Source organism: Xenopus tropicalis, chromosome 8, assembly GCF_000004195.4.
Source record: "Xenopus tropicalis strain Nigerian chromosome 8, UCB_Xtro_10.0, whole genome shotgun sequence".
NCBI lineage: Eukaryota > Metazoa > Chordata > Amphibia > Anura > Pipidae > Xenopus > Xenopus tropicalis.
This window is the reverse complement of record NC_030684.2, coordinates 146578124-146601856: the sequence shown is the minus strand read 5'-3', so window position 1 is coordinate 146601856 and position 23733 is coordinate 146578124. Positions and strand designations below refer to the sequence as shown.

The following is a 23733-nucleotide window of genomic DNA, read 5'->3' as shown; positions in this document are numbered from 1 at the left end:
AGGAGGCCCCGCCTATTATCTTAGTACGCCAAACGTTCGTGGTGACGTAATGACGCTGACGTGCAGCTACAGACTGCGGCAGCCATGATGCTTGTGGGGAGTTGTTTGGCGCGCTGTTATTCTATGGTTGGGGAACGGGAACCTGGAGGCGGGACCGTCTGACTGGCTCCTCCGTACCCACCGGCGGCATGTCCCGGCCTGGTAACTACTACTACTGGGGATAGGGGGCGGGGCTCTGTGTGTGTCCCCTTACTCCCCCCCAGTCTCCCCTGACTGATCCCCCCTACCTACATATTATCCTGTGTCTCACCCCCAGTCTCCCCTGACTGACCCCCCTACCTACATATTATCCTGTGTCTCACCCCCAGTCTCCCCTGACTGACCCCCCTACCTACATATTATCCTGTGTCTCACCCCCAGTCTCCCCTGACTGACCCCCCTACCTACATATTATCCTGTGTCTCACCCCCAGTCTCTCCCCTGACTGACCCCCCTACCTACATATTATCCTGTGTCTCACCCCCAGTCTCCCCTGACTGACCCCCCTACCTACATATTATCCTGTGTCTCACCCCCAGTCTCTCCCCTGACTGACCCCCCTACCTACATATTATCCTGTGTCTCACCCCCAGTCTCCCCTGGACTTGACCCCCCCTACCTACATATTATTCTGTGTCTCACCCCCAGTCTCCCCCCTGACTGACCCCCCTACCTACATATTATCCTGGTCTCACCCCCAGTCTCCCCTGACTGACCCCCTACCTACATATTATCCTGTCTCACCCCCAGTCTCTCCCCTGACTGACCCCCCTACCTACATATTATCCTGTCTCACCCCCAGTCTCCCCTGACTGACCCCCCTACCTACATATTATCCTGTGTCTCACCCCCAGTCTCTCCTGGACTGACCCCCCTACCTACATATTATCCTGTGTCTCAACCCCCAGTCTCCCTGACTGACCCCCCTACCTACATATTATCCTGTGTCTCACCCCCAGTCCTCCCCTGACTGACCCCCCTACCTACATATTATCCTGTGTCTCACCCCCAGTCTCTCCTGACTGACCCCCCTACCTACATATTATCCTGTGTCTCACCCCCAGTCTCCCCTGACTGACCCCCCTACCTACATATTATCCTGTGTCTCACCCCCAGTCCTCCCCTGACTGACCCCCCTACCTACATATTATCCTGTGTCTCACCCCCAGTCTCCCCTGACTGACCCCCCTACCTACATATTATCCTGTGTCTCACCCCAGTCTCTCCTGACTGACCCTCCCGCCTACCTACAATATTATCCTGTGTCTCACCCCCAGTCTCCCTGACTGACCCCCCTACCTACATATTATCCCGTGTCTCACCCCCAGTCTCCCCTGACTGACCCCCCTACCTACATATTATCCTGTGTCTCACCCCCCAGTCTCTCCTGACTGACCCCCCTACCTACATATTATCCTGTGTCTCACCCCAGTCTCCCCTGACTGACCCCCCTACCTACATATTATCCTGTGTCTCACCCCCAGTCTCCCCTGACTGACCCCCCCTACCTACATATTATCCTGTGTCTCACCCCCCAGTCTCCCCCTGACTGACCCCCTACTACATATTATCCTGTGTCTCACCCCCAGTCTCCCTGACTGACCCCCCCTACCTACATATTATCCTGTGTCTCACCCCCAGTCTCCCCTGACTGACCCCCCTACCTACATATTATCCTGTGTCTCACCCCCAGTCTCTTCCCTGACTGACCCCCCTACCTACATATTTCTGTGTCTCACGCCCAGTCTCCCCTGACTGACCCCCCTACCTACATATTATCCTGTGTCTCACCCCCAGTCTCCCCCTGACTGACCCCCTACCTACATATTATCCTGTGTCTCACCCCCAGTCTCTCCCCTGACTGACCCCCCTACCTACATATTATCCTGTGTCTTCACCCCCAGTCTCCCCTGACTGACCCCCCTACCTACATATTATCCTGTGTCTCACCCCAGTCTTCCCCTGACTGACCCCCCTACCTACATATTATCCTGTGTCTCACCCCCAGTCTCCCCTGACTGACCCCGCCTACCTACATATTATCCTGTGTCTCACCCCCAGTCTCCCCCTGACTGACCCCCCTACCTACATATTATCCTGTGTCTCACCCCAGTCTCTCCTGACTGACCCCCTAACCTACATATTATCCTGTGTCTCACCCCCAGTCTCCCCCTGACTGACCCCCCCTACCTACCCATACATATTTCCTGTGGTCTCACCCCCAGTCTCCCCTGACTGTACCCCCCTATCCTACATATTATCCTGTGTCTCACCCCAGTCTCCCCCTGGACTGGACCCCCCTATCTACATATTATCCTGTTGTCTCACCCCAGTCTCTCCCTGCTGACCCCCCTACCCTACATGATATCCTGTGTCTCACCCCCAGTCTCTCCCTGACTGACCCCGCGTGGAGCCTATCTTATTATATCTGTGTCTCACCCCCAGTCTCTCCTGGACTGACCCCCTCCTACATATATCCTGTGTCTCACCCCCAGTCTCTCCCCTGACTGACCCCTACATACCTAACATATTATCCTGTGTCTCACCCCCAGTCTCCCCTGACTGACCCCCCTACCTACATATTATCCTGTGTCTCACCCCCAGTCTCTCCTGACTGACCCCCCCTACCTACATATATCCTGTGTCTCACCCCCCAGTCTCTCCCCTGACTGACCCCCCTACCTACATATTATCCTGTGTCTCACCCCCAGTCTCCCCTGACTGACCCCCCTACCTACATATTATCCTGTGTCTCACCCCCAGTCTCTCCCCTGACTGACCCCCCTACCTACATATTATCCTGTGTCTCACCCCCAGTCTCCCCTGACTGACCCCCCTACCTACATATTATCCTGTGTCTCACCCCAGTCTCCCCTGACTGACCCCCCTACCTACATATTATCCTGTGTCTCACCCCCAGTCTCTCCCCTGACTGACCCCCCTACCTACATATTATCCTGTGTCTCACCCCCAGTCTCCCCTGACTGACCCCCCTACCTACATATTATCCTGTGTCTCACCCCCAGTCTCCCCTGACTGACCCCCCTACCTACATATTATCCTGTGTCTCACCCCCAGTCTCTCCTGACTGACCCCCCTACCTACATATTATCCTGTGTCTCACCCCCAGTCTCCCCTGACTGACCCCCCTACCTACATATTATCCTGTGTCTCACCCCCAGTCTCCCCTGACTGACCCCCCTACCTACATATTATCCTGTGTCTCACCCCCAGTCTCCCCTGACTGACCCCCCTACCTACATATTATCCTGTGTCTCACCCCCAGTCTCCCCTGGACTGACCCCCCTACCTACATATTATCCTGTGTCTCACCCCCAGTCTCCCCTGACTGACCCCCCTACCTAACATATTATCCTGTGTCTCACCCCCAGTCTCTCCCCTGACTGACCCCCCTACCTACATATTATCCTGTGGTCTCACCCCCAGTCTCTCCCCTGACTGACCCCCCTACCTACATATTATCCTGTGTCTCACCCCCAGTCTCTCCCCTGACTGACCCCCCTACCTACATATTATCCTGTGTCTCACCCCCAGTCTCTCCCCTGACTGACCCCCTACCTACATATTATCCTGTGTCTCACCCCCAGTCTCTCCCCTGACTGACCCCCCCTACCTACATATTATCCTGTGTCTCACCCCCAGTCTCTCCCCTGACTGACCCCCCTACCTACATATTATCCTGTGTCTCACCCCCAGTCTCCCCTGACTGACCCCCCTACCTACATATTATCCTGTGTCTCACCCCCAGTCTCTCCTGACTGACCCCCCTACCTACATATTATCCTGTGTCTCACCCCCAGTCTCTCCCCTGACTGACCCCCCTACCCTACATATTATCCTGTGTCTCACCCCCAGTCTCCCCTGACTGACCCCCCTACCTACATATTATCCTGTGTCTCACCCCCAGTCTCTCCCCTGACTGACCCCCCTACCTACATATTATCCTGTGTCTCACCCCCAGTCTCCCCTGACTGACCCCCCTACCTACATATTATCCTGTGTCTCACCCCCAGTCTCCCCTGACTGACCCCCCTACCTACATATTATCCTGTGTCTCACCCCCAGTCTCTCCCCTGACTGACCCCCCTACCTACATATTATCCTGTGTCTCACCCCCAGTCTCCCCTGACTGACCCCCTACCTACATATTATCCTGTGTCTCACCCCCAGTCTCCCCTGACTGACCCCCCTACCTACATATTATCCTGTGTCTCACCCCCAGTCTCTCCTGACTGACCCCCCTACCTACATATTATCCTGTGTCTCACCCCCAGTCTCCCCTGACTGACCCCCCTACCTACATATTATCCTGTGTCTCACCCCCAGTCTCCCCTGACTGACCCCCTACCTACATATTATCCTGTGTCTCACCCCCAGTCTCCCCTGACTGACCCCCCTACCTACATATTATCCTGTGTCTCACCCCCAGTCTCCCCTGACTGACCCCCCTACCTACATATTATCCTGTGTCTCACCCCCAGTCTCCCCTGACTGACCCCCCTACCTACATATTATCCTGTGTCTCACCCCCAGTCTCTCCCCTGACTGACCCCCCTACCTACATATTATCCTGTGTCTCACCCCCAGTCTCTCCCCTGACTGACCCCCTACCTACATATTATCCTGTGTCTCACCCCCAGTCTCTCCCCTGACTGACCCCCCTACCTACATATTATCCTGTGTCTCACCCCCAGTCTCTCCCCTGACTGACCCCCCTACCTACATATTATCCTGTGTCTCACCCCCAGTCTCTCCCCTGACTGACCCCCCTACCTACATATTATCCTGTGTCTCACCCCCAGTCTCCCCCTGACTGACCCCCCTACCTACATATTATCCTGTCTCACCCCCAGTCTCCCCCTGACTGACCCCCCTACCTACATATTATCCTGTGTCTCACCCCCAGTCTCTCCCCTGACTGACCCCCCTACCTACATATTATCCTGTGTCTCACCCCCAGTCTCTCCCCTGACTGACCCCCCTACCTACATATTATCCTGTGTCTCACCCCCAGTCTCCCCTGACTGACCCCCCTACCTACATATTATCCTGTGTCTCACCCCCAGTCTCTCCCCTGACTGACCCCCCTACCTACATATTATCCTGTGTCTCACCCCCAGTCTCCCCCCTGACTGACCCCCCTACCTACATATTATCCTGTGTCTCACCCCCAGTCTCTCCCCTGACTGACCCCCCTACCTACATATTATCCTGTGTCTCACCCCAGTCTCTCCCCCTGACTGACCCCCCTACCTACATATTATCCTGTGTCTCACCCCCAGTCTCTCCCCCTGACTGACCCCCCTACCTACATATTATCCTGTGTCTCACCCCCAGTCTCTCCCCTGACTGACCCCCCTACCTACATATTATCCTGTGTCTCACCCCCAGTCTCTCCCCTGACTGACCCCCCTACCTACATATTATCCTGTGTCTCACCCCCAGTCTCTCCTGACTGACCCCCCTACCTACATATTATCCTGTGTCTCACCCCCAGTCTCTCCCCTGACTGACCCCCCTACCTACATATTATCCTGTGTCTCACCCCCAGTCTCTCCCCTGACTGACCCCCCTACCTACATATTATCCTGTGTCTCACCCCCAGTCTCCCCCCTGACTGACCCCCCTACCTACATATTATCCTGTGTCTCACCCCCAGTCTCTCCCCTGACTGACCCCCCTACCTACATATTATCCTGTGTCTCACCCCCAGTCTCCCCTGACTGACCCCCCTACCTACATATTATCCTGTGTCTCACCCCCAGTCTCTCCCCTGACTGACCCCCCTACCTACATATTATCCTGTGTCTCACCCCCAGTCTCTCCCCTGACTGACCCCCCTACCTACATATTATCCTGTGTCTCACCCCCAGTCTCTCCCCTGACTGACCCCCCTACCTACATATTATCCTGTGTCTCACCCCCAGTCTCCCCTGACTGACCCCCTACCTACATATTATCCTGTGTCTCACCCCCAGTCTCTCCTGACTGACCCCCCTACCTACATATTATCCTGTGTCTCACCCCCAGTCTCTCCCCTGACTGACCCCCCTACCTACATATTATCCTGTGTCTCACCCCCAGTCTCTCCCCTGACTGACCCCCCTACCTACATATTATCCTGTGTCTCACCCCCAGTCTCCCCTGACTGACCCCCCTACCTACATATTATCCTGTGTCTCACCCCCAGTCTCTCCCCTGACTGACCCCCTTACCTACATATTATCCTGTCTCACCCCCAGTCTCCCCTGACTGACCCCCCTACCTACATATTATCCTGTGTCTCACCCCCAGTCTCCCCTGACTGACCCCCCTACCTACATATTATCCTGTGTCTCACCCCCAGTCTCTCCTGACTGACCCCCCTACCTACATATTATCCTGTGTCTCACCCCCAGTCTCCCCTGACTGACCCCCTACCTACATATTATCCTGTGTCTCACCCCCAGTCTCCCCTGACTGACCCCCCTACCTACATATTATCCTGTGTCTCACCCCCAGTCTCTCCCCTGACTGACCCCCCTACCTACATATTATCCCGTGTCTCACCCCCAGTCTCCCCCTGACTGACCCCCCTACCTACATATTATCCTGTGTCTCACCCCCAGTCTCCCCTGACTGACCCCCCTACCTACATATTATCCTGTGTCTCACCCCCAGTCTCTCCCCTGACTGACCCCCCTACCTACATATTATCCTGTGTCTCACCCCCAGTCTCTCCCCTGACTGACCCCCCTACCTACATATTATCCTGTGTCTCACCCCCAGTCTCCCCTGACTGACCCCCCTACCTACATATTATCCTGTGTCTCACCCCCAGTCTCCCCTGACTGACCCCCCTACCTACATATTATCCTGTGTCTCACCCCCAGTCTCCCCTGACTGACCCCCCTACCTACATATTATCCTGTGTCTCACCCCCAGTCTCTCCCCTGACTGACCCCCCTACCTACATATTATCCTGTGTCTCACCCCCAGTCTCCCCTGACTGACCCCCCTACCTACATATTATCCTGTGTCTCACCCCCAGTCTCCCCTGACTGACCCCCCTACCTACATATTATCCTGTGTCTCACCCCCAGTCTCTCCCCTGACTGACCCCCCTACCTACATATTATCCTGTGTCTCACCCCCAGTCTCCCCTGACTGACCCCCCTACCTACATATTATCCTGTGTCTCACCCCCAGTCTCCCTGACTGACCCCCCTACCTACATATTATCCTGTGTCTCACCCCCAGTCTCCCCTGACTGACCCCCTACCTACATATTATCCTGTGTCTCACCCCCAGTCTCCCCTGACTGACCCCCTACCTACATATTATCCTGTGTCTCACCCCCAGTCTCCCCTGACTGACCCCCCTACCTACATATTATCCTGTGTCTCACCCCCAGTCTCCCCTGACTGACCCCCCCTACCTACATATTATCCTGTGTCTCACCCCCAGTCTCTCCTGACTGACCCCCCTACCTACATATTATCCTGTGTCTCACCCCCAGTCTCCCCTGACTGACCCCCCTACCTACATATTATCCTGTGTCTCACCCCCAGTCTCTCCCCTGACTGACCCCCCTACCTACATATTATCCTGTGTCTCACCCCCAGTCTCTCCCCTGACTGACCCCCTACCCACATATTATCCTGTGACTCACCCCCTTTCTCTTCCCTGACTTATACCCCCATATTTATATTGTCCCCTTGACTGACCCCCAACTCCCCCCCCCCCCCCCCGCAGTCAGTATAACCTCATTTGCTTTCTGCTTTATTGTAGAGAAATTCCGCCTCACGTCGGGGATTGGGGTGCAGCCCCCAGAGTCTCTAGTCAGACCCCAACGGGAACAGGACCCCAATGAAAGTGAGGATGACGTGGAGCTGTGTATCACTTTGGGTAGGTAGAGACCTGCCGGCTTTAGTGCTGCTGGGGAGCTTTAGGGCACAGAGCTGGGGAGCAAGCTTGGGGCACAGAGGTGGGGGGCAGGCTTGGGGCACAGAGGTGAGGGGCAGGCTTGGGGCACAGAGGAGGGGGGCAAAGAAGATGCTCTCTTATAGGTCAGGGTTCCCCTGTGCTGTACCACTGGGAACAGGGGAATGTTCCCAGTGGTACAGTGCTCAGGTTACTGCAGTGCTACAGAGAGGGGTTCTGAGAGGTACCACAATGGAGTATTTGTTGGGGGACATGCTGTGCTGGAGAGAGGGGTTCTGAGGGGTACCCCGGTGGAGTACATGTAGGGGGACATGCTTTGCTAGGGAAGGGGTCTCTGGCGAGAGGGCTTTTGAGGGGTACCCCAGTGGAGTACATGTTGGGGGGGACATTGCCTGTAGGGCAGGGCTGATGGGAGTTGTAGTTCAGACTGCATATCTCAGGGAGACAAGGCTGAATCTGATTGGTTAGAGATGCTAATTAGAGAGACTCTTGCTGACCATTGGTTGGCCGTTAAACAGACGATCAGGATTGCAAGGGGGAGGAGCACAGGAGGAAGAGGAAGCGTGGGAAGGAAGATGAGGAAGAGCAGAAGGAAGCGGTGTGTGATTTTGACGAGACATTGGACCAGGCGCTGGAGGATCGGGCCAAGCAGCACAACTTAACCGCCGTCAATGTGCGCAACATAATCCATGTGAGTGGCCCCTGGGAGCCCCTAAAGCAGCACCTTCCCACTCCCTTCACTGGGCTCTATGCGCGGAACTAGGGCCCAATGGGGTGCTGACATCTGGGCATAGCTTGGCCAATCTGCTCTGTAGTGCCAGAGTTTAATCATAGATCATATGGTTGAAAGGTGAACTTACCCTTTAACTCTTTATGGCTCCCTCTTTAACCTCCCAACCCCGCCATTACTAGCCCATTACTAGCCCCCCCCCCCCCCCTCCATTACTGGGCTGAAGCAGTTTTAATTACAGTGTGACGCCATGTTTCTGCAGGAAGTGATCACCAATGAGCACGTGGTGGCCATGATGAAAGCGGCTATAACTGAGACTGAGGACATGCCCATGTTTGTAAGTAGCCTTGTGTGCCCAGCCTGGGTACCTACCCCTTATATTAGGCCCCGCCTCCCCAGCCTGTGTTCCTTACCATGTTTTTCTTCTACAGGAGCCCAAAATGACCCGCTCCAAGCTGAAGGAGGTGGTAGAGAAAGGGGTGGTAAGTGTGTGATTGGGGGGCTCTTCTATACCAGTGTGTATTGGCTGGTTCTGATCAGGTGACTGTTTGCCCCCAGGTCATCCCTACGTGGAATTTGTCTCCCATCAAGAAAGTTTCGGAGGTCAAAGTGAGTATCTCAGTAATTTCCCCCCTTCGCGTCCTCCAGTGCCTGCCCTGCCCAGTCGGGGTGGGGGAATTTGCAGCTTGGAGGAGGGGGTTTGTTTCTTTTGTGCCAGTATTTATACAGATATCGGCCAGTTACTATAAGGGGGTGGAGCAACTCTATCTGCCCCCCATTATGTCCCGTAGAACTCATTGGTGGGGGGACATTGAGTGTATATGACTCCATGGGCCCACTGTTTCTCTCTGCAGGCCCCCCAGTTTGTGGACATTCCCCTGGAGGAGGACGACTCCTCGGATGAAGAGTATCGGCCTGAGGAGGGAGAGGAAGATGAAACTGCAGAAGAGGTGAGTGCAATTGCCCCTTTCTGCCTCCTTGCCCCGTCCTGGTACAAGGGCCGGGGTCTTCACTGCCACTTTATTACTTCAGAGCCTGCTGGAAAGCGACGTGGAGAGTACGGCTTCCTCACCTCGGGGCCACAAGCGCCCAAAGGTGTGCCACCTACCTGAGGCTGTAGGAATGGAGGAGGAGGATGAGAGTGTAGAAGGGCCGCAGGTAGGTGTGTTGCCTTTTTGCTGGGGCGGGTAGGGTTGGGGCAACCTCTGGGAGAATGTGGTCCCATTGTAGATGCTCATCCCTCTGTTGCTCTGACAGGAGCCCCCGGATACCCCTGGCTTTGCCAGGTATGTCAGTGCAGATGTGGTCCCCATGGGGCCGCCGCCACCCCCAAAGTCCAAGCCCACACAGGACAGCACGTTCATGGAGAAGCTACACGCTGTAGATGCAGAGTTGGCCTTCAGCCCTATGTGCATGGATTCCTACCAGGTGAGGGGGCTCAGCCGCTAGTGGCACCCAGTAGGGTGGGGCTGTTTGGGGACTGCAGATCTGCTAGTTGCACTCTCTTGGCTGCCCTGGCCTAATGCTCTCTTATTTCTCCCTGGCAGTCACTGGATGAGAGCCTCATTGCTTTCCGCACGCGCTCTAAGAGACCCTTGAAGGATGTTCCCATTGGTCAGCTAGAGGCCAAGCTGAAGGCCCCCGACATCACCCCCGATATGTACGAACAGAACACCGCCGATGATGATGAATGGAAGAAGTGGCTGCGCAGCCTGATGGAAGATGATATGGGGAATGAAGGTGAGTGGCACTGCTTCTCTTGTGGTACCTGCTGGGAGTGGCACTGCTCTCGTGGTGCCGCTACTGGGTGGTACCACTGGGCTTGTTGCTAGTGTGCCACGCTGTGTTCCTGCTGGAATTCTTAGCATTTCTCCAACCATGTGGCTGCCTGGCTATCTGCCATCCTGAGGGGCTGCCCCCTGGCACTCGGTACTCACCCCTGTTTATTTCAGATGAAGGTGATGATGAGGACGACCCAGAGTACAACATCCTGGAGGATCTGGATGAACCTGACACTGAAGATCTACGGAATGACCGGGCCGTTAGGATAACAAGTAAGTGTTTGTGGGGGTATGGAGGTGGGGCTTCACAAGGCCAGTGCGAATAAAAGGGTGCAGGGATAGTATAGTGGGGGGGGGCTTCACAGGGCCAGTGGGAATAAAATGGTGCAGGGATAGTATAGTGGGGGGGGGTTTCACAGGCTCAATGGGAATAAAGGGGGTGCTGGAGTGGGTTGGTAGGTGGGATTGGTGAGGGTGCATTTGCCTGTGAGTAATGGTGCCCATTGTGCCATTTGCCCCTCCTAGAGAAAGAAGTCAGTGAGCTAATGGAGGAGCTGTTTGAAACGGTGAGTCTCAGAGTTTATTTCTCTTTATTGAGTACTAAGTCCACACACAGCTGATAGGGCATTAGTAACTGCGCATGCTAGTGGTTGTTAGTCACTAAGTCCCGCCCACACACAGCTGATGGGGCATTAGTAAAGGCGCATGCTAGTGGTTGTGTCAGTCACTAAGTCCCGCCCACACAGCTGATAGGGCATTAGTAAAGGCGCATGCTAGTGGTTGTGTCAGTCACTAAGTCCCGCCCACACACAGCTGATAGGGCATTAGTAAAGGCGCATGCTAGTGGTTGTGTCTGTCACTAAGTTCCGCCCACACACAGCTGATAGGGCATTAGTAAAGGCGCATGCTAGTGGGTGTGTCGGTCACTAAGTCCCGCCCACACACAGCTGATAGGGCATTAGTAAAGGCGCATGCTAGTGGTTGTGTCAGTCACTAAGTCCCGCCCACACACAGCTGATAGGGCATTAGTAAAGGCGCATGCTAGTGGTTGTGTCGGTCACTAAGTCCCGCCCACACACAGCTGATAGGGCATTAGTAAAGGCGCATGCTAGTGGTTGTGTCAGTCACTAAGTCCCGCCCACACACAGCTGATAGGGCATTGGTAATTGTGCATGCAAGTTAGGTTGAAAGTAGACACGCCCATGTAGTCCCGCCCCCCGCGCAGGCCAGAGTGTGTTACTGGGGGTAGAAATGGATTTGCTGTGTTCAGTTTCAGGATGAGATGGGCTTCTCCCACGTGGAGGAGGAGGGGCCGGACGAGGACAGTAACCAGGAAGCGCTGCCCAATTTCAATACACCCCAAGCAATCAGGTAAGGGTGGGCGGGCCTCCTGCTATGCCGCTTACAGTGGCCAAATCAGAGCAGAGTGTTGTGTGTGAGTGGGCGTGGCCTGATTTTTGCCCATTACATTGCACAGAGCCTGGGTTGCACCTTCTGTAGAACCTCCTACACTTAGGGGCAGGGCAGCCAGAGAGAATGCTGTTCCTGTTTGGGAAGGGAGGCAGAGTAATGTCTGAGCCTAGGGATCCCCCCTTCCGCTGGAGATTCATTGGTTGGGGGATCCCCTGAGCGCTCCACAGTATCCCGTTGCACCCAGTAACCCCTGCACCTTAGGGATCCCCCCTTCAGCTGGAGATTTATTGGCTGGGGGATCCCTTGAGTGCTCCACAATATCCCGTTGCACCCAGTAACTCCTGCACCTTAGGGATCCCCCCTTCAGCTGGAGATTTATTGGCTGGGGGATCCCTTGAGTGCTCCACAATATCCCCTTTGCACCCAGTAACCCCTGCACCCTAGGGATCCCCCCTTCAGCTGGAGATTTATTGGCTGGGGGATCCCCTGAGTGCTCCACAATATCCCGTTGCACCCAGTAACTCCTGCACCTTAGGGATCCCCCCTTCAGCTGGAGATTTATTGGCTGGGGGATCCCCTGAGCCTTAATTATTACTTGTATATATTCCGTACAGATTTGAGGAGCCCCTTGCCAACCTACTGAATGAGCAGCACCGCACAGTAAAGGCACAGCTTGAGTCTCTGAGGTTGAGAAAATCCTTGATGAAGCCCCAGTGCCAGGGTGCAGATGAGTCCACACCCGCCCCTGAGGAACCCAAAGCCCCTCCCCCTGCCAAGGCTGCCCCAGTTATGTTCCTCGATGAGACACAGAGGCGGAGACTGCAGCAGCAGATGCAGCAGGTGAGTCAGTGTTAGCGTGGTTATGGGGGGCGGGGCAGGGTTGGTCACGTGTGAAACGCATTAACTCAGGTTTCAAGCCCGCCCCAGAGAAACTCAAAGCTCCTCCCCCTGCCAAGGCGGGGATTGCCTATTCAGCAAGTTAGTGTTGGGTGTATGAGGGGAATGGGCAGCAGTTGTGGGCGGGGCTGGTTGTGTGAAAGATGTACATATTCGGGGTACAAACCCGCCCCAGAGGGACCCAAAGCTCCTCCCCCTGCCAGGGCCGAGATTGCCTATTCAGTAGGTGAGTGTTGGGTGTATGAGGGGAATGGGGGCAGCTGTGGGCGGGGTGTGAAACTTGTATTTGCGCAGGGTACATACCTGCTGGCGCTTACACTGTTTCTAGAGCAGTGCCGAGTACCCAATCTAGCCCCAAGCCCACTGTAACCAATAAGCATCTGCTAATGGTGCCTCTAACCCTGACCCTTACATACGGGTCATCTCTCTGGGCCCTACACTTGGCTCCCACTATGTTCATGGGGTGTGGGAGCCCCGCTTTTGGGCAGAGTTCCCCACAGTGGTACTGCCCTGTCATTGCCCTCTGTAATAGCAGTTACCCCCTGCCTTTCACCCCTTCCTCCTGCATCCCCTGCCCCCCCCCCACGGTGCCCCTGCCCGCACACAGTACAGTACAATTAAGTTCTGTCTTTTCCATCCCTTATGTGCAGCATGTCCAGCTTCTGACCCAGATGCACCTTCTGACCTGCCAGAACCACCAGCTGAGCCAGCAAGCGGACCTGTCACGTATGTTTCTGGTAAGGAGGCTTTTGCCCCGTCTGTCAGGGTCCGATAAATCACTGGCATTTGGTTCCCCTCAGGCAGCGTCCAATAGAAAGGATACTTTGTATACATATCTAGGGGTAGCACAGGGGCCCAAAGGGTTAGTGGCATTTGGTTCCCCTCAGGCAGCAGCCAATAGAAAGGATACTTTGTATACATATCTAGGGGTAGCACAGGGGCCCAAAGGGTTAGTGGCATTCGGTTCCCCTCAGGCAGCAGCCAATAGAAAGGATACTTTGTATACATATCTAGGGGTAGCACAGGGGCCCAAAGGGTTAGTGGCATTCGGTTCCCCTCAGGCAGCAGCCAATAGAAAGGATACTTTGTATACATATCTAGGGGTAGGGCACAAGAATAAAGGATCCCCAGTATTTTCTCTAGTGGCCCCCCCATCACTGCAGCCAGTATGGTTTTGTCTTCATTCATTCAGAGCTGGAGGTTCCTGGCCCCTCCCCTTGGGGAATAGCTCCACTTTATCCCCCCCCCCCCCCCCCCCCCAATTCTTTTGGGAAACCCATGTGACGGATACCTGGGCACCAAGTATAACTGTACAAGGTTACAGAATGCCCCCCCCCCCCCATTTCCCCAGCAAGGAGAATAGTTCCTTAGTTCCTCCAATGAGCAGTCAACACACAACCCCAAGAAGTCTGCTTTTGACTGTAATTAATCATTGTTCTTTCCTGCCTTATGCTGTTTCTCCTCCACCGTTCTTTTCTGCTCTCTGGTTGGATAATGCCCCTTGTCATTTATTGGCCTTTCCTCACTCTACAGGTGGAACTTTCCAGTTTTGCCGAGAAGTCCACCATGCTCCGTCAGATGGCCAACCCTGAGTTCCAGAGTGCCTTCCAACCCTGGAACCTTAAGGAAGCTCTGCAGCTGCTCCATGACTTTCACCAGCAGCTCCCGGAAGAGGGGGCCCTGCCCAAGCCCCTCAAAAAGAATGGTATGTACCAGCTTGCTTCCTGTGCCAGGCTGGAGTTACATAGCCTGCCAGATACCTGGCGTGTTTGTGCCATCTCTTACTCTGCTTCCTGTTCCCTTTAGCCAGTGAGGCTGCCAGCTTACCCACGCACATGGCATGGATCATGGCTACCCGTCCTCTCTTTATGTACCCTGAGCTGCTGCCCATCTGTGCCCTGAAGGCTAAAGGACCTCGGGACAGGGTCTACTTCACTAAGGCTGAGGATAAGTAGGTTCCAGACCATTCTTTTATTTTGTTTATGGTGGGGCATGATTGGGATATCTTGTGTACTGGGGACACACGTTCTGCCCTCAGCAACCCCACTAGGAAGTAACTTTGCATTTCTTGAGCTGTGAGGTTTGTAAGTGGGCTATTGCCCATTGCTTCTATTCCCACTGGCAGTGATATATTGGGGGAGGCTGTAGGGTGGTCTTGCCATGGGGCCTTCTCTCTCCTTCCCACCCTGTTGTGGTCTTCTCTCTCCTTCCCATCCTTCTGACTACCCTGTTGGGCCCTTCTCTCTCCTTCCCATCCTTCTGACTACCCTGTTGGGCCCTTCTCTCTCTCCTTCCCATCCTTCTGACTACCCTGTTGGGCCCTTCTCTCTCCCCATCCTTCTGACTACCCTGTTGGGCCCTTCTCTCTCCTTCCCATCCTTCTGACTACCCTGTTGGGCCCTTCTCTCTCCTTCCCATCCTTCTGACTACCCTGTTGGGCCCTTCTCTCTCCTTCCCATCCTTCTGACTACCCTGTTGGGCCCTTCTCTCTCTCCTTCCCATCCTTCTGACTACCCTGTTGGGCCCTTCTCTCTCTCCTTCCCATCCTTCTGACTACCCTGTTGGGCCCTTCTCTCTCCTTCCCATCCTTCTGACTACCCTGTTGGGCCCTTCTCTCTCCTTCCCATCCTTCTGACTACCCTGTTGGGCCCTTCTCTCTCCTTCCCATCCTTCTGACCCCCCTGTTGGGCCCTTCTCTCCCCTTCCCATCCTTCTGACTACCCTGTTGGGCCCTTCTCTCCCCTTCCCATCCTTCTGACCACCCTGCTGGTGTCTTCTTTCTCCTTCCCATCCTTCTGACCACCCTGCTGGTGTCTTCTTTCTCCTTCCCATCATTCTGACACTCCTTCTGGGGTCTTTGCTCTCCTTCCCACCCTGTTGGGCCCTTCTCTCCCCTTCCCATCCTTCTGACCACCCTGCTGGTGTCTTCTTTCTCCTTCCCATCATTCTGACACTCCTTCTGGGGTCTTTGCTCTCCTTCCCACCCTGTTGGGCCCTTCTCTCCCCTTCCCATCCTTCTGACCACCCTGCTGGTGTCTTCTTTCTCCTTCCCATCATTCTGACACTCCTTCTGGGGTCTTTGCTCTCCTTCCCACCCTGTTGGGCCCTTCTCTCCCCTTCCCATCCTTCTGACCACCCTGCTGGTGTCTTCTTTCTCCTTCCCATCATTCTGACACTCCTTCTGGGGTCTTTGCTCTCCTTCCCACCCTGTTGGGCCCTTCTCTCTCCTTCCCATCCTTCTAACCACCCTGTTGGGCCCTTCTCTCTCTCCTTCCCATCCTTCTGACTACCCTGTTGGGCCCTTCTCTCTTCCCATCCTTCTGACCCCCCCTGTTGGGCCCTTCTCTCTCCTTCCCATCCTTCTGACCCCCCTGCTGGTGTCTTCTTTCTCCTTCCCATCCTTCTGACACTCCTTCTGGGGTCTTTGCTCTCCTTCCCACCATGTTGGGGTCTTCTCTCTCCTTCCCATCCTTCTGACCCACCCTGTTGGGGTCTCTGTTTGTCCTGTAGTTTGTTGGCCTTGGGTCTGAAGCATTTTGAGGGGACGGACTATTACAAACCCCTCATCAGCAAGTACCTGGTAACGGGCAAGTCTGCCCAGCAGCTGACGGTGCGCATAAAGAACCTGACCATGAAGAAGACTCCAGAGAATATCATTAAGGTGAGTAAGTGGCTCTTTGCAGGGCAGTTTTTGGGTGCATTGTGGGCGGAGGGTTGCCAGCGACCAATCCCAGGCTGAATATGCTGCCCCTTATCATTCCCTTTGGTCTGCCCCTCCTCATACCCATTGACATTTTCTCTCTGCCAGTTTTACAAGAGGACAAAGCTGCTCCCAGTAATGTTGAAGTTCTGTGATGATGCCCAGTCCCCGGGAGCCAAAGCCCCAGTGGAGAGGGAGAAACACCGGTTGCCATTTTGGCTCAAGGTAATTGTCCTGCATGATTGACAGGTTGGTCAGTGCCCATTGGCAGGAGTCACTCTTGTGATTGGTCCAACAAGCAGCCGTTCTATGCCCATGCTGTGGGGCATAGGGTTCCGGGGTCCCAGGTTGGTTATCATTTCATACCTGTTATTCTCTCCGGACAGGCCAACCTGAGCAGCATTGAGGAAGAGTTTGGCAAGTACAAAAAGGGGGCGCAGACGTACCCTTTAACCCCGCCTCCAGGCCTGCAGCTTAACATGAAGCCCCTCCCTCAGCGCTTTCTCCACCGGTCCTGGCGCCAGAAGAGGTCATCCATTCTTAAGCCCCTCCTTATCCGGCCCACCAGCAACATCGGTACCAACTGCCCGTTTCCTAAAACTGTTGCCAAAATGCCCAGCCCTGACCCCTTCCCTATTGGACTGTATGCCAGGGTGTCCAGTCTGGTTCAGCCGCAGCCAGCCGTGCAGGGGCTTGTGGGAATACATCCTGCTGACGTGCCCGCTGGGGGTAAATCCCAGGAAGTGCGTGCCACCTTGCCCTTTGCTGCCAGGCCCTCCCGCCTACACCCTCCGCCCGTGGCCCCCGTTCCTATCGCTCCAGCCAAAGTGCTGCAGCCTGCAATGTTGAACCAAAGAGCTCGTAGGCTATTGGGTGGCATGACCAGGAGGAGAACTGCAGTCCGAAACCCCGCCATTAAAGCTGCCCCCCTAGTTCATTCTGCCCCTGTTATTTTTGCAGTGCCTAGTGCCACTTTAAAGCTGGTGAGTCTTGGATCTCCATGTGGTGTGATCCAGCCAATCAGCAGCCGGGGAGGAGTCCCAGTCACCACACTACTGCTCAACCCCCCTCCGGTCCCTGTAAGCCAGACCCTTGTCCCCTCTGCCCTCAGCCAGACCCCCCGCGCTGAGCCAGAAAGACTTGTCGGGGGCGACACGACAGAGGGGCAAGTGCAAAGTGAAGGGGGCACCACCTTTAAAGAAGAGGATGAGTGGGACTGCGTCTCCATTACTATCAAGGTGAAGGAGGAAGGGGGCCTTGTCCCTGGGGGGCACACAGACTGTGGGGGAGAAGGTACCTCAGCAGCAAGTCATATTAAAAAAGAGAGAGTGTCCCCCTTCAGGCCAGGGGAAAAGCCCCCTCAAAAGGAAAACTGCCCTTTTTATCTTACAGAAGTTCCCCTGGAACCTGGTTCTGAATATGACCCCCCAGAATGTGAGCAGCGAGGGGGGGCGCAGACTTGTGAAAGTGGCTCCGGGCTGTGTGAGCAGCAGGGTGGGCAGGGGCCCCGGGAGTTGGGGGATGAGGGGCAAGCTGTAGGGCACGCATCTGGAACCCAGGAGCCTTCAGGGTCCTCTGCAGGTCAGAGACACAGGGACCACACTCTGGGTAAGGAAGGCAAAACCAAAGAGAACCATGGGAACAGATCCAGCCCCTCCCCTGCTGGGCTTGGGGCGGAGCCTGATGAGAAGGAAGAGACTGAAGATGTAGCTATGGAGGAAGAGGACGGGGGCAACGAGACCCAGAATCCTGATGCCGCCGAGTCTCCAAAAAACACTTCCTCATCCACCGACGGTGACGTGGACATAAGCAGTCCGGCGGGGACGCCCCTCGACTCCTCCAGCCCCTCGGGTCGCCCCGAGAGTGCCAACGACAAAGATGGCCCTGAAGAGGAAGAGGAGGAAGACTTTGATGATCTCACACAGGATGAGGATGAAGAAGAAATCTCCTCAGCGTCGGAGGAGTCTGTTCTGTCTGTGCCAGAGCTCCAGGTATGGGCATTACGGGCAGTCTCTCTCTGGTACCCCCATTCTCTCTACTGGGGGGCACGGGGATAAAGCTGTGGGTACTGGGGGGGTATGGGGATAGAGCTGTGGGTACTCGGGGGGTATTGGGTATACTGTGGGTACTGGAGGGGTATTGGGTATACTGTGGGTGCATGGGGATAGAGCTGTGGGTACTGGGGGACAGGGGTATAGAGCTGGGGGGCAGGGGCTACAGGGAATGTTGGCAGTAGGGTGACAGTATATATAAGGGTTGCTGGGTGCCAGGGTGGGGTTGGTACCTCAGGGAAGATGGCACGTGTATGACTGGTACTCTCGGGTGGCAGACAGTATATAAGGGTTGGGGGCAGGGTGCCAGGGTGGGATTGGCACGTGTATGACTGGTACTCTCGGGTGGCAGTAGGGTGGCAGATGGTATATAAGGGTTGGGGGAAAGGTGCCAGGGTGGGATTGGCACATGTATGACTGGTACTCTCGGGTGGCAGACAGTATATAAGCGTTGGGGGCAGGGTGGGGTTGGCACGTGTATGACTGGTACTCTCGGGTGGCAGACTGTATGTAAGGGTTGGGGGCTGGGTGCCAGGGTGGGGTTGGCACGTGTATGACTGGTACTCTCGGGTGGCAGGAGACCATGGAGAAGCTGACGTGGTTGGCATCGGAGCGGCGCCTCAGTCAGGAGGGAGACTCGGAGGAGAACTCCCAGGAGGAAAACTCTGAGCAGGAGGAGGAAGAGGAGGAGGAGGGCGATGAAGGCATTGAACCATCCTCACAGAAAGAGGAAGAAATGACGGATGAAGTGGCCGAAGGGGGTACCGAGAGTGCCCAGAGTCACCTGTGCCCCACTTTGCCCATGCCTGTGGAGACCAGGGCAGTTCCTGCAGGTGAGTTTGGTGCCAAGGCACCTACTGGGGCAAAATGAGAGGGGCCCATGGACAAGAGTGGGCTGCCCAAGATATGGGTTGGGTGGCAATGGTCTTCCAGTTGGTCCAATTAGAATATGCATACTGTGCGGTGTGCCCACCTCCCGGGGCCAAGTGCCAGGCCTGTGCCATCCATCATAGTCTATGGATTGTGGGGGCCAATCCTTTCTCTTTCTTATCAGGTGAAAGGCGCAGGGGCAGCAGCAGGGGCCCCGGATCTCACCGGGTCCGAAGCAGAAGGGGGCGGGCCCGAACCAGCAAAGATGCCTCCAAACTGCTGCTTCTCTATGATGAGAACATCCTGGCTAAGGATCCCCTCAGGGAGCAGAAGGACATGGCGTTTGCCCAGTGCTACCTTACCCGGGTAAGTGTTGCCTGTGCTCAGGGGAGGGGCTTAGATTCAGCTAACAGCTCTCTGCTCAGGGGAAGGGCTTAGATTTAATTAATGGCTCTCTGCTCAGGGGAGGGGCAAAGATTCAACTATCCACTCTCTGCTCAGGAGAGGGGCTTAGATTCAACTTACGGCTCTCTGCTCAGGGGAGGGGCTTAGATTCACCTAACAGCTCTTTGCTTAGGGGAGGGGCTTAGATTCATGCCACATTACACTCACTGATCTGCTGGGGGGTGGGTAAGGGTTCCATGTGGGGGTGCCAGCGGTTGGGCTGATGGGTATTGGGCACTGTGCAGGTACGGGAGGCGCTGCAGTACGCGCCGGGGCGCTACGAGGAGTTCCTGCAGCTCATTTACCAGTTCGAGAGCAGCCGGCGAGAGCGCACCGCCGTGGATCTGTACGAGAGGCTCCGCGGGCTCCTTCGGGATTGGCCACAGCTCCTCAGGGATTTTGCTGCCTTCCTGCTCCCCGAGGAAGCCCTGGAGTGCGGATTGGTGAGTGGGGAACCCCCCGCCCCTTGGCCAACAAACTCATGTGCAATGTGAATATAGGGGGGTCAGGGAACCCCAATAGCGCATAGTAGGGCAGGTCCAACAGGGAGAAGCTCTATTGGATTCTGGGAAATCTGAGACCCCCATACCTCAGCACAGGGGTTGGTTAGAATTGGTTGTGTGCAATTTGGGGCAGAACAGCGGGCACTGCCAGGCCAATGGGTGGGGCGATAGTAGGGTGCAGTGTTACGGGATGGAATAACCAGCACAAGCCTAGAATCCTATCCAGTGCAGTACTACTAGATTGTAAGCTCACATGCCCAGGGCCCTCTGATGTCACGCTCTTTGTGTTCCCACAATGCTTTGGGTGTTGGAAACAATGCTCCTATGAATTGCCCCTACCCCGGGGTCAGCCCTAGAGGTACCAGCCCCCTGTGCACTGCTGGCTCTGACCCCCATCTCTTCCCTTAGTTTGAGGAGCAGCAGGCATTCGACAAGAGCCGCAAGTTTCTCCGCCAATTGGAAATCTGCTTCATGGAAAACCCCGCCCAGCATCAGAAGATCATCAAACTGCTCCAGAGTTGTGCTGAGTGCCCCCTACAGGAGATAACCAAGGTACCCGTACTGCCCCCCACAGGAGATAACCAAAGTACCCAGACTGCCCCTGTACTGCCCCCTACAGGAGATAGACAAGGTGCCCAGACTGCCCCCTACAGGAGATAGCCCTGGGTGAGCTGCCAGTGGGTGCCTGGCACTGCTCATACCCCCCCCCCGTGCCAGTGTTGCCCCATCCTGACTGCCGTTTCTCTGCAGCTCAAGGCACAGATGTGGCAGTTGCTGAGGGGCCACAATCACCTCCAGGATGAATTCTCCATGTTCTTTGACCAGCTGAGGCCGCCGGCGAGTCGCCTCGGGGAGTTTGAAGTCATGACTTGGACAGAGGACAAAGAGTACAAGGTTGGCAGTGGGCGGGGCCTCAGGGGTAAATATGGCTGATGGTGAGGGGTGGGCACAGGGGTAAGTGGAGGCAGATGCCTGACCGTGCCCCCTCGCCCATAGTTTGATGGCTATGAAGAGGTGACTCTGCCAGATGTGGAAGAGGAAGAAGAGTCGGGCAAGGTGGCAGCACCCCGCACTAAGAGAAAGAAGGACCAAGACAAAGTGAGTGAGGGTTCCGCGGGGGCGGGGCTTAGCCCATGCCAGGCTTACTAACTGGGGCTTGTGTGTATGTGTGTGTGGCTAGGAGGGCGAGTGGCAGGAGTGCTCCTGTTTGTGCCACGAGGGCGCCACTGAGCCGCGCCTGAAGAGGAGTAAGAGGAGGATTTGCACCCAGTGCAGCACTAAGGTCAGGGCCACGGGGCTACTAAACTGCCCTAAGGGCAACTGTTGTTATATAGAGGCGGCCCTATGAACCTCCTCATTGTGTTTCCCCCATTCAGGTGTGTGACAGCCGCGCCCAACGGGCCAGAGACCCCCCTGAGGTAATGGCAGGAGGGCTGCCCCGCTCACTTCGGCAGGGTCCAACCATGAAGGAAGTGGGTAAGTGTAACCATGGAAACATGCTGCCCAGCTGGAGCTCCGTCACTAACTGCTCCTGTCTCTCAGCTCCAGGGGAGGGCGCTCTCCCACCCAGGGACACACAGGACAGACTGTCTGCGGAGCTGCCTGTAGGGCAGAGGGGCAGCAGCGACACCAGCGGGTCAAATAGCAACATGGCGGGGGCCCAGAGAGCTCGCGGATCCACTCACAGCCGAGCTCCATCGGTGCCAGGCAGTACTTCTCTTGGCAAACCCAGACCCGGTACCAGAGACTCTCCCCGCACCCCTGCTCCCCCCCATCCCAGGAGCAGCCGCAGGCCTCTGTGCATGAAGGACCCCGACCAGCCGCCCAATAAACTGCTGCCGAGTAGCACTGCACCCCCCCGGGAGCTAAACCCTCCTGTACCCAGTGTGAGTGAGCAGAGCCTAGCCTCCATTATCCTCTGCTCCACCCCAAGCGCTGGTCCTGGTACCGACCCACTCGATCCAAACAGCAAGGAAAGTCCCGACCCCGACGAACAGACCTCCACCGTGTGCGCCAAGAACATCACAGTCAGCTCCAGCGGCGAGAAGGTCATTCTCTGGACCAGGTACCGTGTGTGGCTCCATCTGTATCTCCATCCCAGCCATATAGCGGCGCTCTCACGGCTCCATCTGTATAGCGAGGTGTTAGCTTGGCCCATTCATATAGCGGCGCTCTCACGGCTCCATCTGTATAGCGAGGTGTTAGCTTGGCCCATTCATATAGCGGCGCTCTCACGGCTCCATCTGTATAGCGAGGTGTTAGCTTGGCCCATTCATATAGCGGCGCTCTCACGGCTCCATCTGTATAGCGAGGTGTTAGCTTGGCCCATTCATATAGCGGCGCTCTCACGGCTCCATCTGTATAGCGAGGTGTTAGCTTGGCCCATTCATATAGCGGCGCTCTCACTGCTCCATCTGTATAGCGAGGTGTTAGCTTGGCCCATTCATATAGCGGCGCTCTCACGGCTCCATCTGTATAGCGAGGTGTTAGCTTGGCCCATTCATATAGCGGCGCTCTCACGGCTCCATCTGTATATACAGAGAGATCCCATAAAACTATGGCACATAGGGATTCCCCTGTACTAAGCACAATTCAGCAGGAACAGCCCCCTAAGTTTGCTCATAGCCTGTACAGAGAGATACCATAAAACTATGGCACATAGGGATTCCCCTGTACTAAGCACAATTCAGCAGGAACAGCCCCCTAAGTTTGCCCATAGCCTGTACAGAGAGATACCATAAAACTATGGCACATAGGGATTCCCCTGTACTAAGCACAATTCAGCAGGAACAGCCCCCTAGCTTTGCCCATAGCCTGGGGCCCCAGACTGATGCCCGTTTGTTCCGTGGGCAGGGAGGCCGACCGAGTGATCCTCACTATGTGCCAGGAGCGGGGGGCCCAGCCGGACACATTTGCCGATATCTCCCAGAGTCTGGGGAACAAGAGTGCGGATGAGGTGAGATTCCAAAGCCCTGGAGGGGGTGGGGTTTGGGTTCAGCCAATCAGTAAGGGGAAAGTAACGGGGTGCATTTCCTGTAGGTGTCCCGGCGCTTCCAGGACTTGGTGTCGCTGTTCCAGACGGCCTGCGTTACCAGCTCCGATGAAGAGGAGGAAGCAGGAAGTACCGCGGAATTGCTGTCGGACCAGGAAGTGGAGGACTAGCAGCGCTTGCCTTTATTTTGAAAGGAAGGACTTTGGGGTTCAGCCCCCTGTGGCCGCAGGATCGGACTTGTGTGGGGGGGCAGGTTAGTGTGTGTGTGTGTCTGGGGGGGTAGGTACCGGGGTGTTGTGTACAGAGGCCCATACCTTGCATTAAATGCATTCTGCCCTACAGGAATACTTCCCCTTTACCAATCACACA

The 23733-nt window shown here is 55.7% G+C and overlaps 1 protein-coding gene across 7 annotated transcripts; it reads left to right on the top strand.

Annotated features, from left to right (window-relative positions):
• Positions 1 to 20: 20 nt before the first annotated feature.
• On the top strand, positions 21 to 23731 carry gon4l (gon-4-like). 7 transcript variants are annotated; one of them, XM_031891432.1, is made up of 31 exons: positions 21 to 201; positions 7831 to 7947; positions 8502 to 8674; positions 8976 to 9050; positions 9145 to 9195; positions 9272 to 9322; positions 9568 to 9663; positions 9746 to 9871; positions 9971 to 10141; positions 10261 to 10453; positions 10666 to 10767; positions 11020 to 11060; positions 11765 to 11865; positions 12522 to 12747; positions 13455 to 13541; positions 14338 to 14509; positions 14611 to 14755; positions 16315 to 16465; positions 16613 to 16729; positions 16891 to 18495; positions 19133 to 19388; positions 19610 to 19791; positions 20115 to 20312; positions 20781 to 20924; positions 21123 to 21266; positions 21369 to 21470; positions 21553 to 21654; positions 21749 to 21848; positions 21921 to 22437; positions 23226 to 23328; positions 23412 to 23731. In XM_031891432.1, the coding sequence occupies exons 1-31, from the start codon at positions 189 to 191 to the stop codon at positions 23532 to 23534; spliced, it is 5784 nt and encodes a 1927-aa protein (XP_031747292.1). In that variant the 5' UTR covers positions 21 to 188; the 3' UTR covers positions 23535 to 23731. The 7 variants fall into 7 exon arrangements, with proteins under 7 accessions (XP_031747292.1, XP_031747291.1, XP_031747294.1 ...); XM_031891431.1 differs by having other exon boundaries at positions 21915 to 22437; XM_031891434.1 differs by lacking the exon at positions 21553 to 21654 and having other exon boundaries at positions 21915 to 22437.
• The last annotated feature ends 2 nt before the right edge of the window (positions 23732 to 23733 follow it).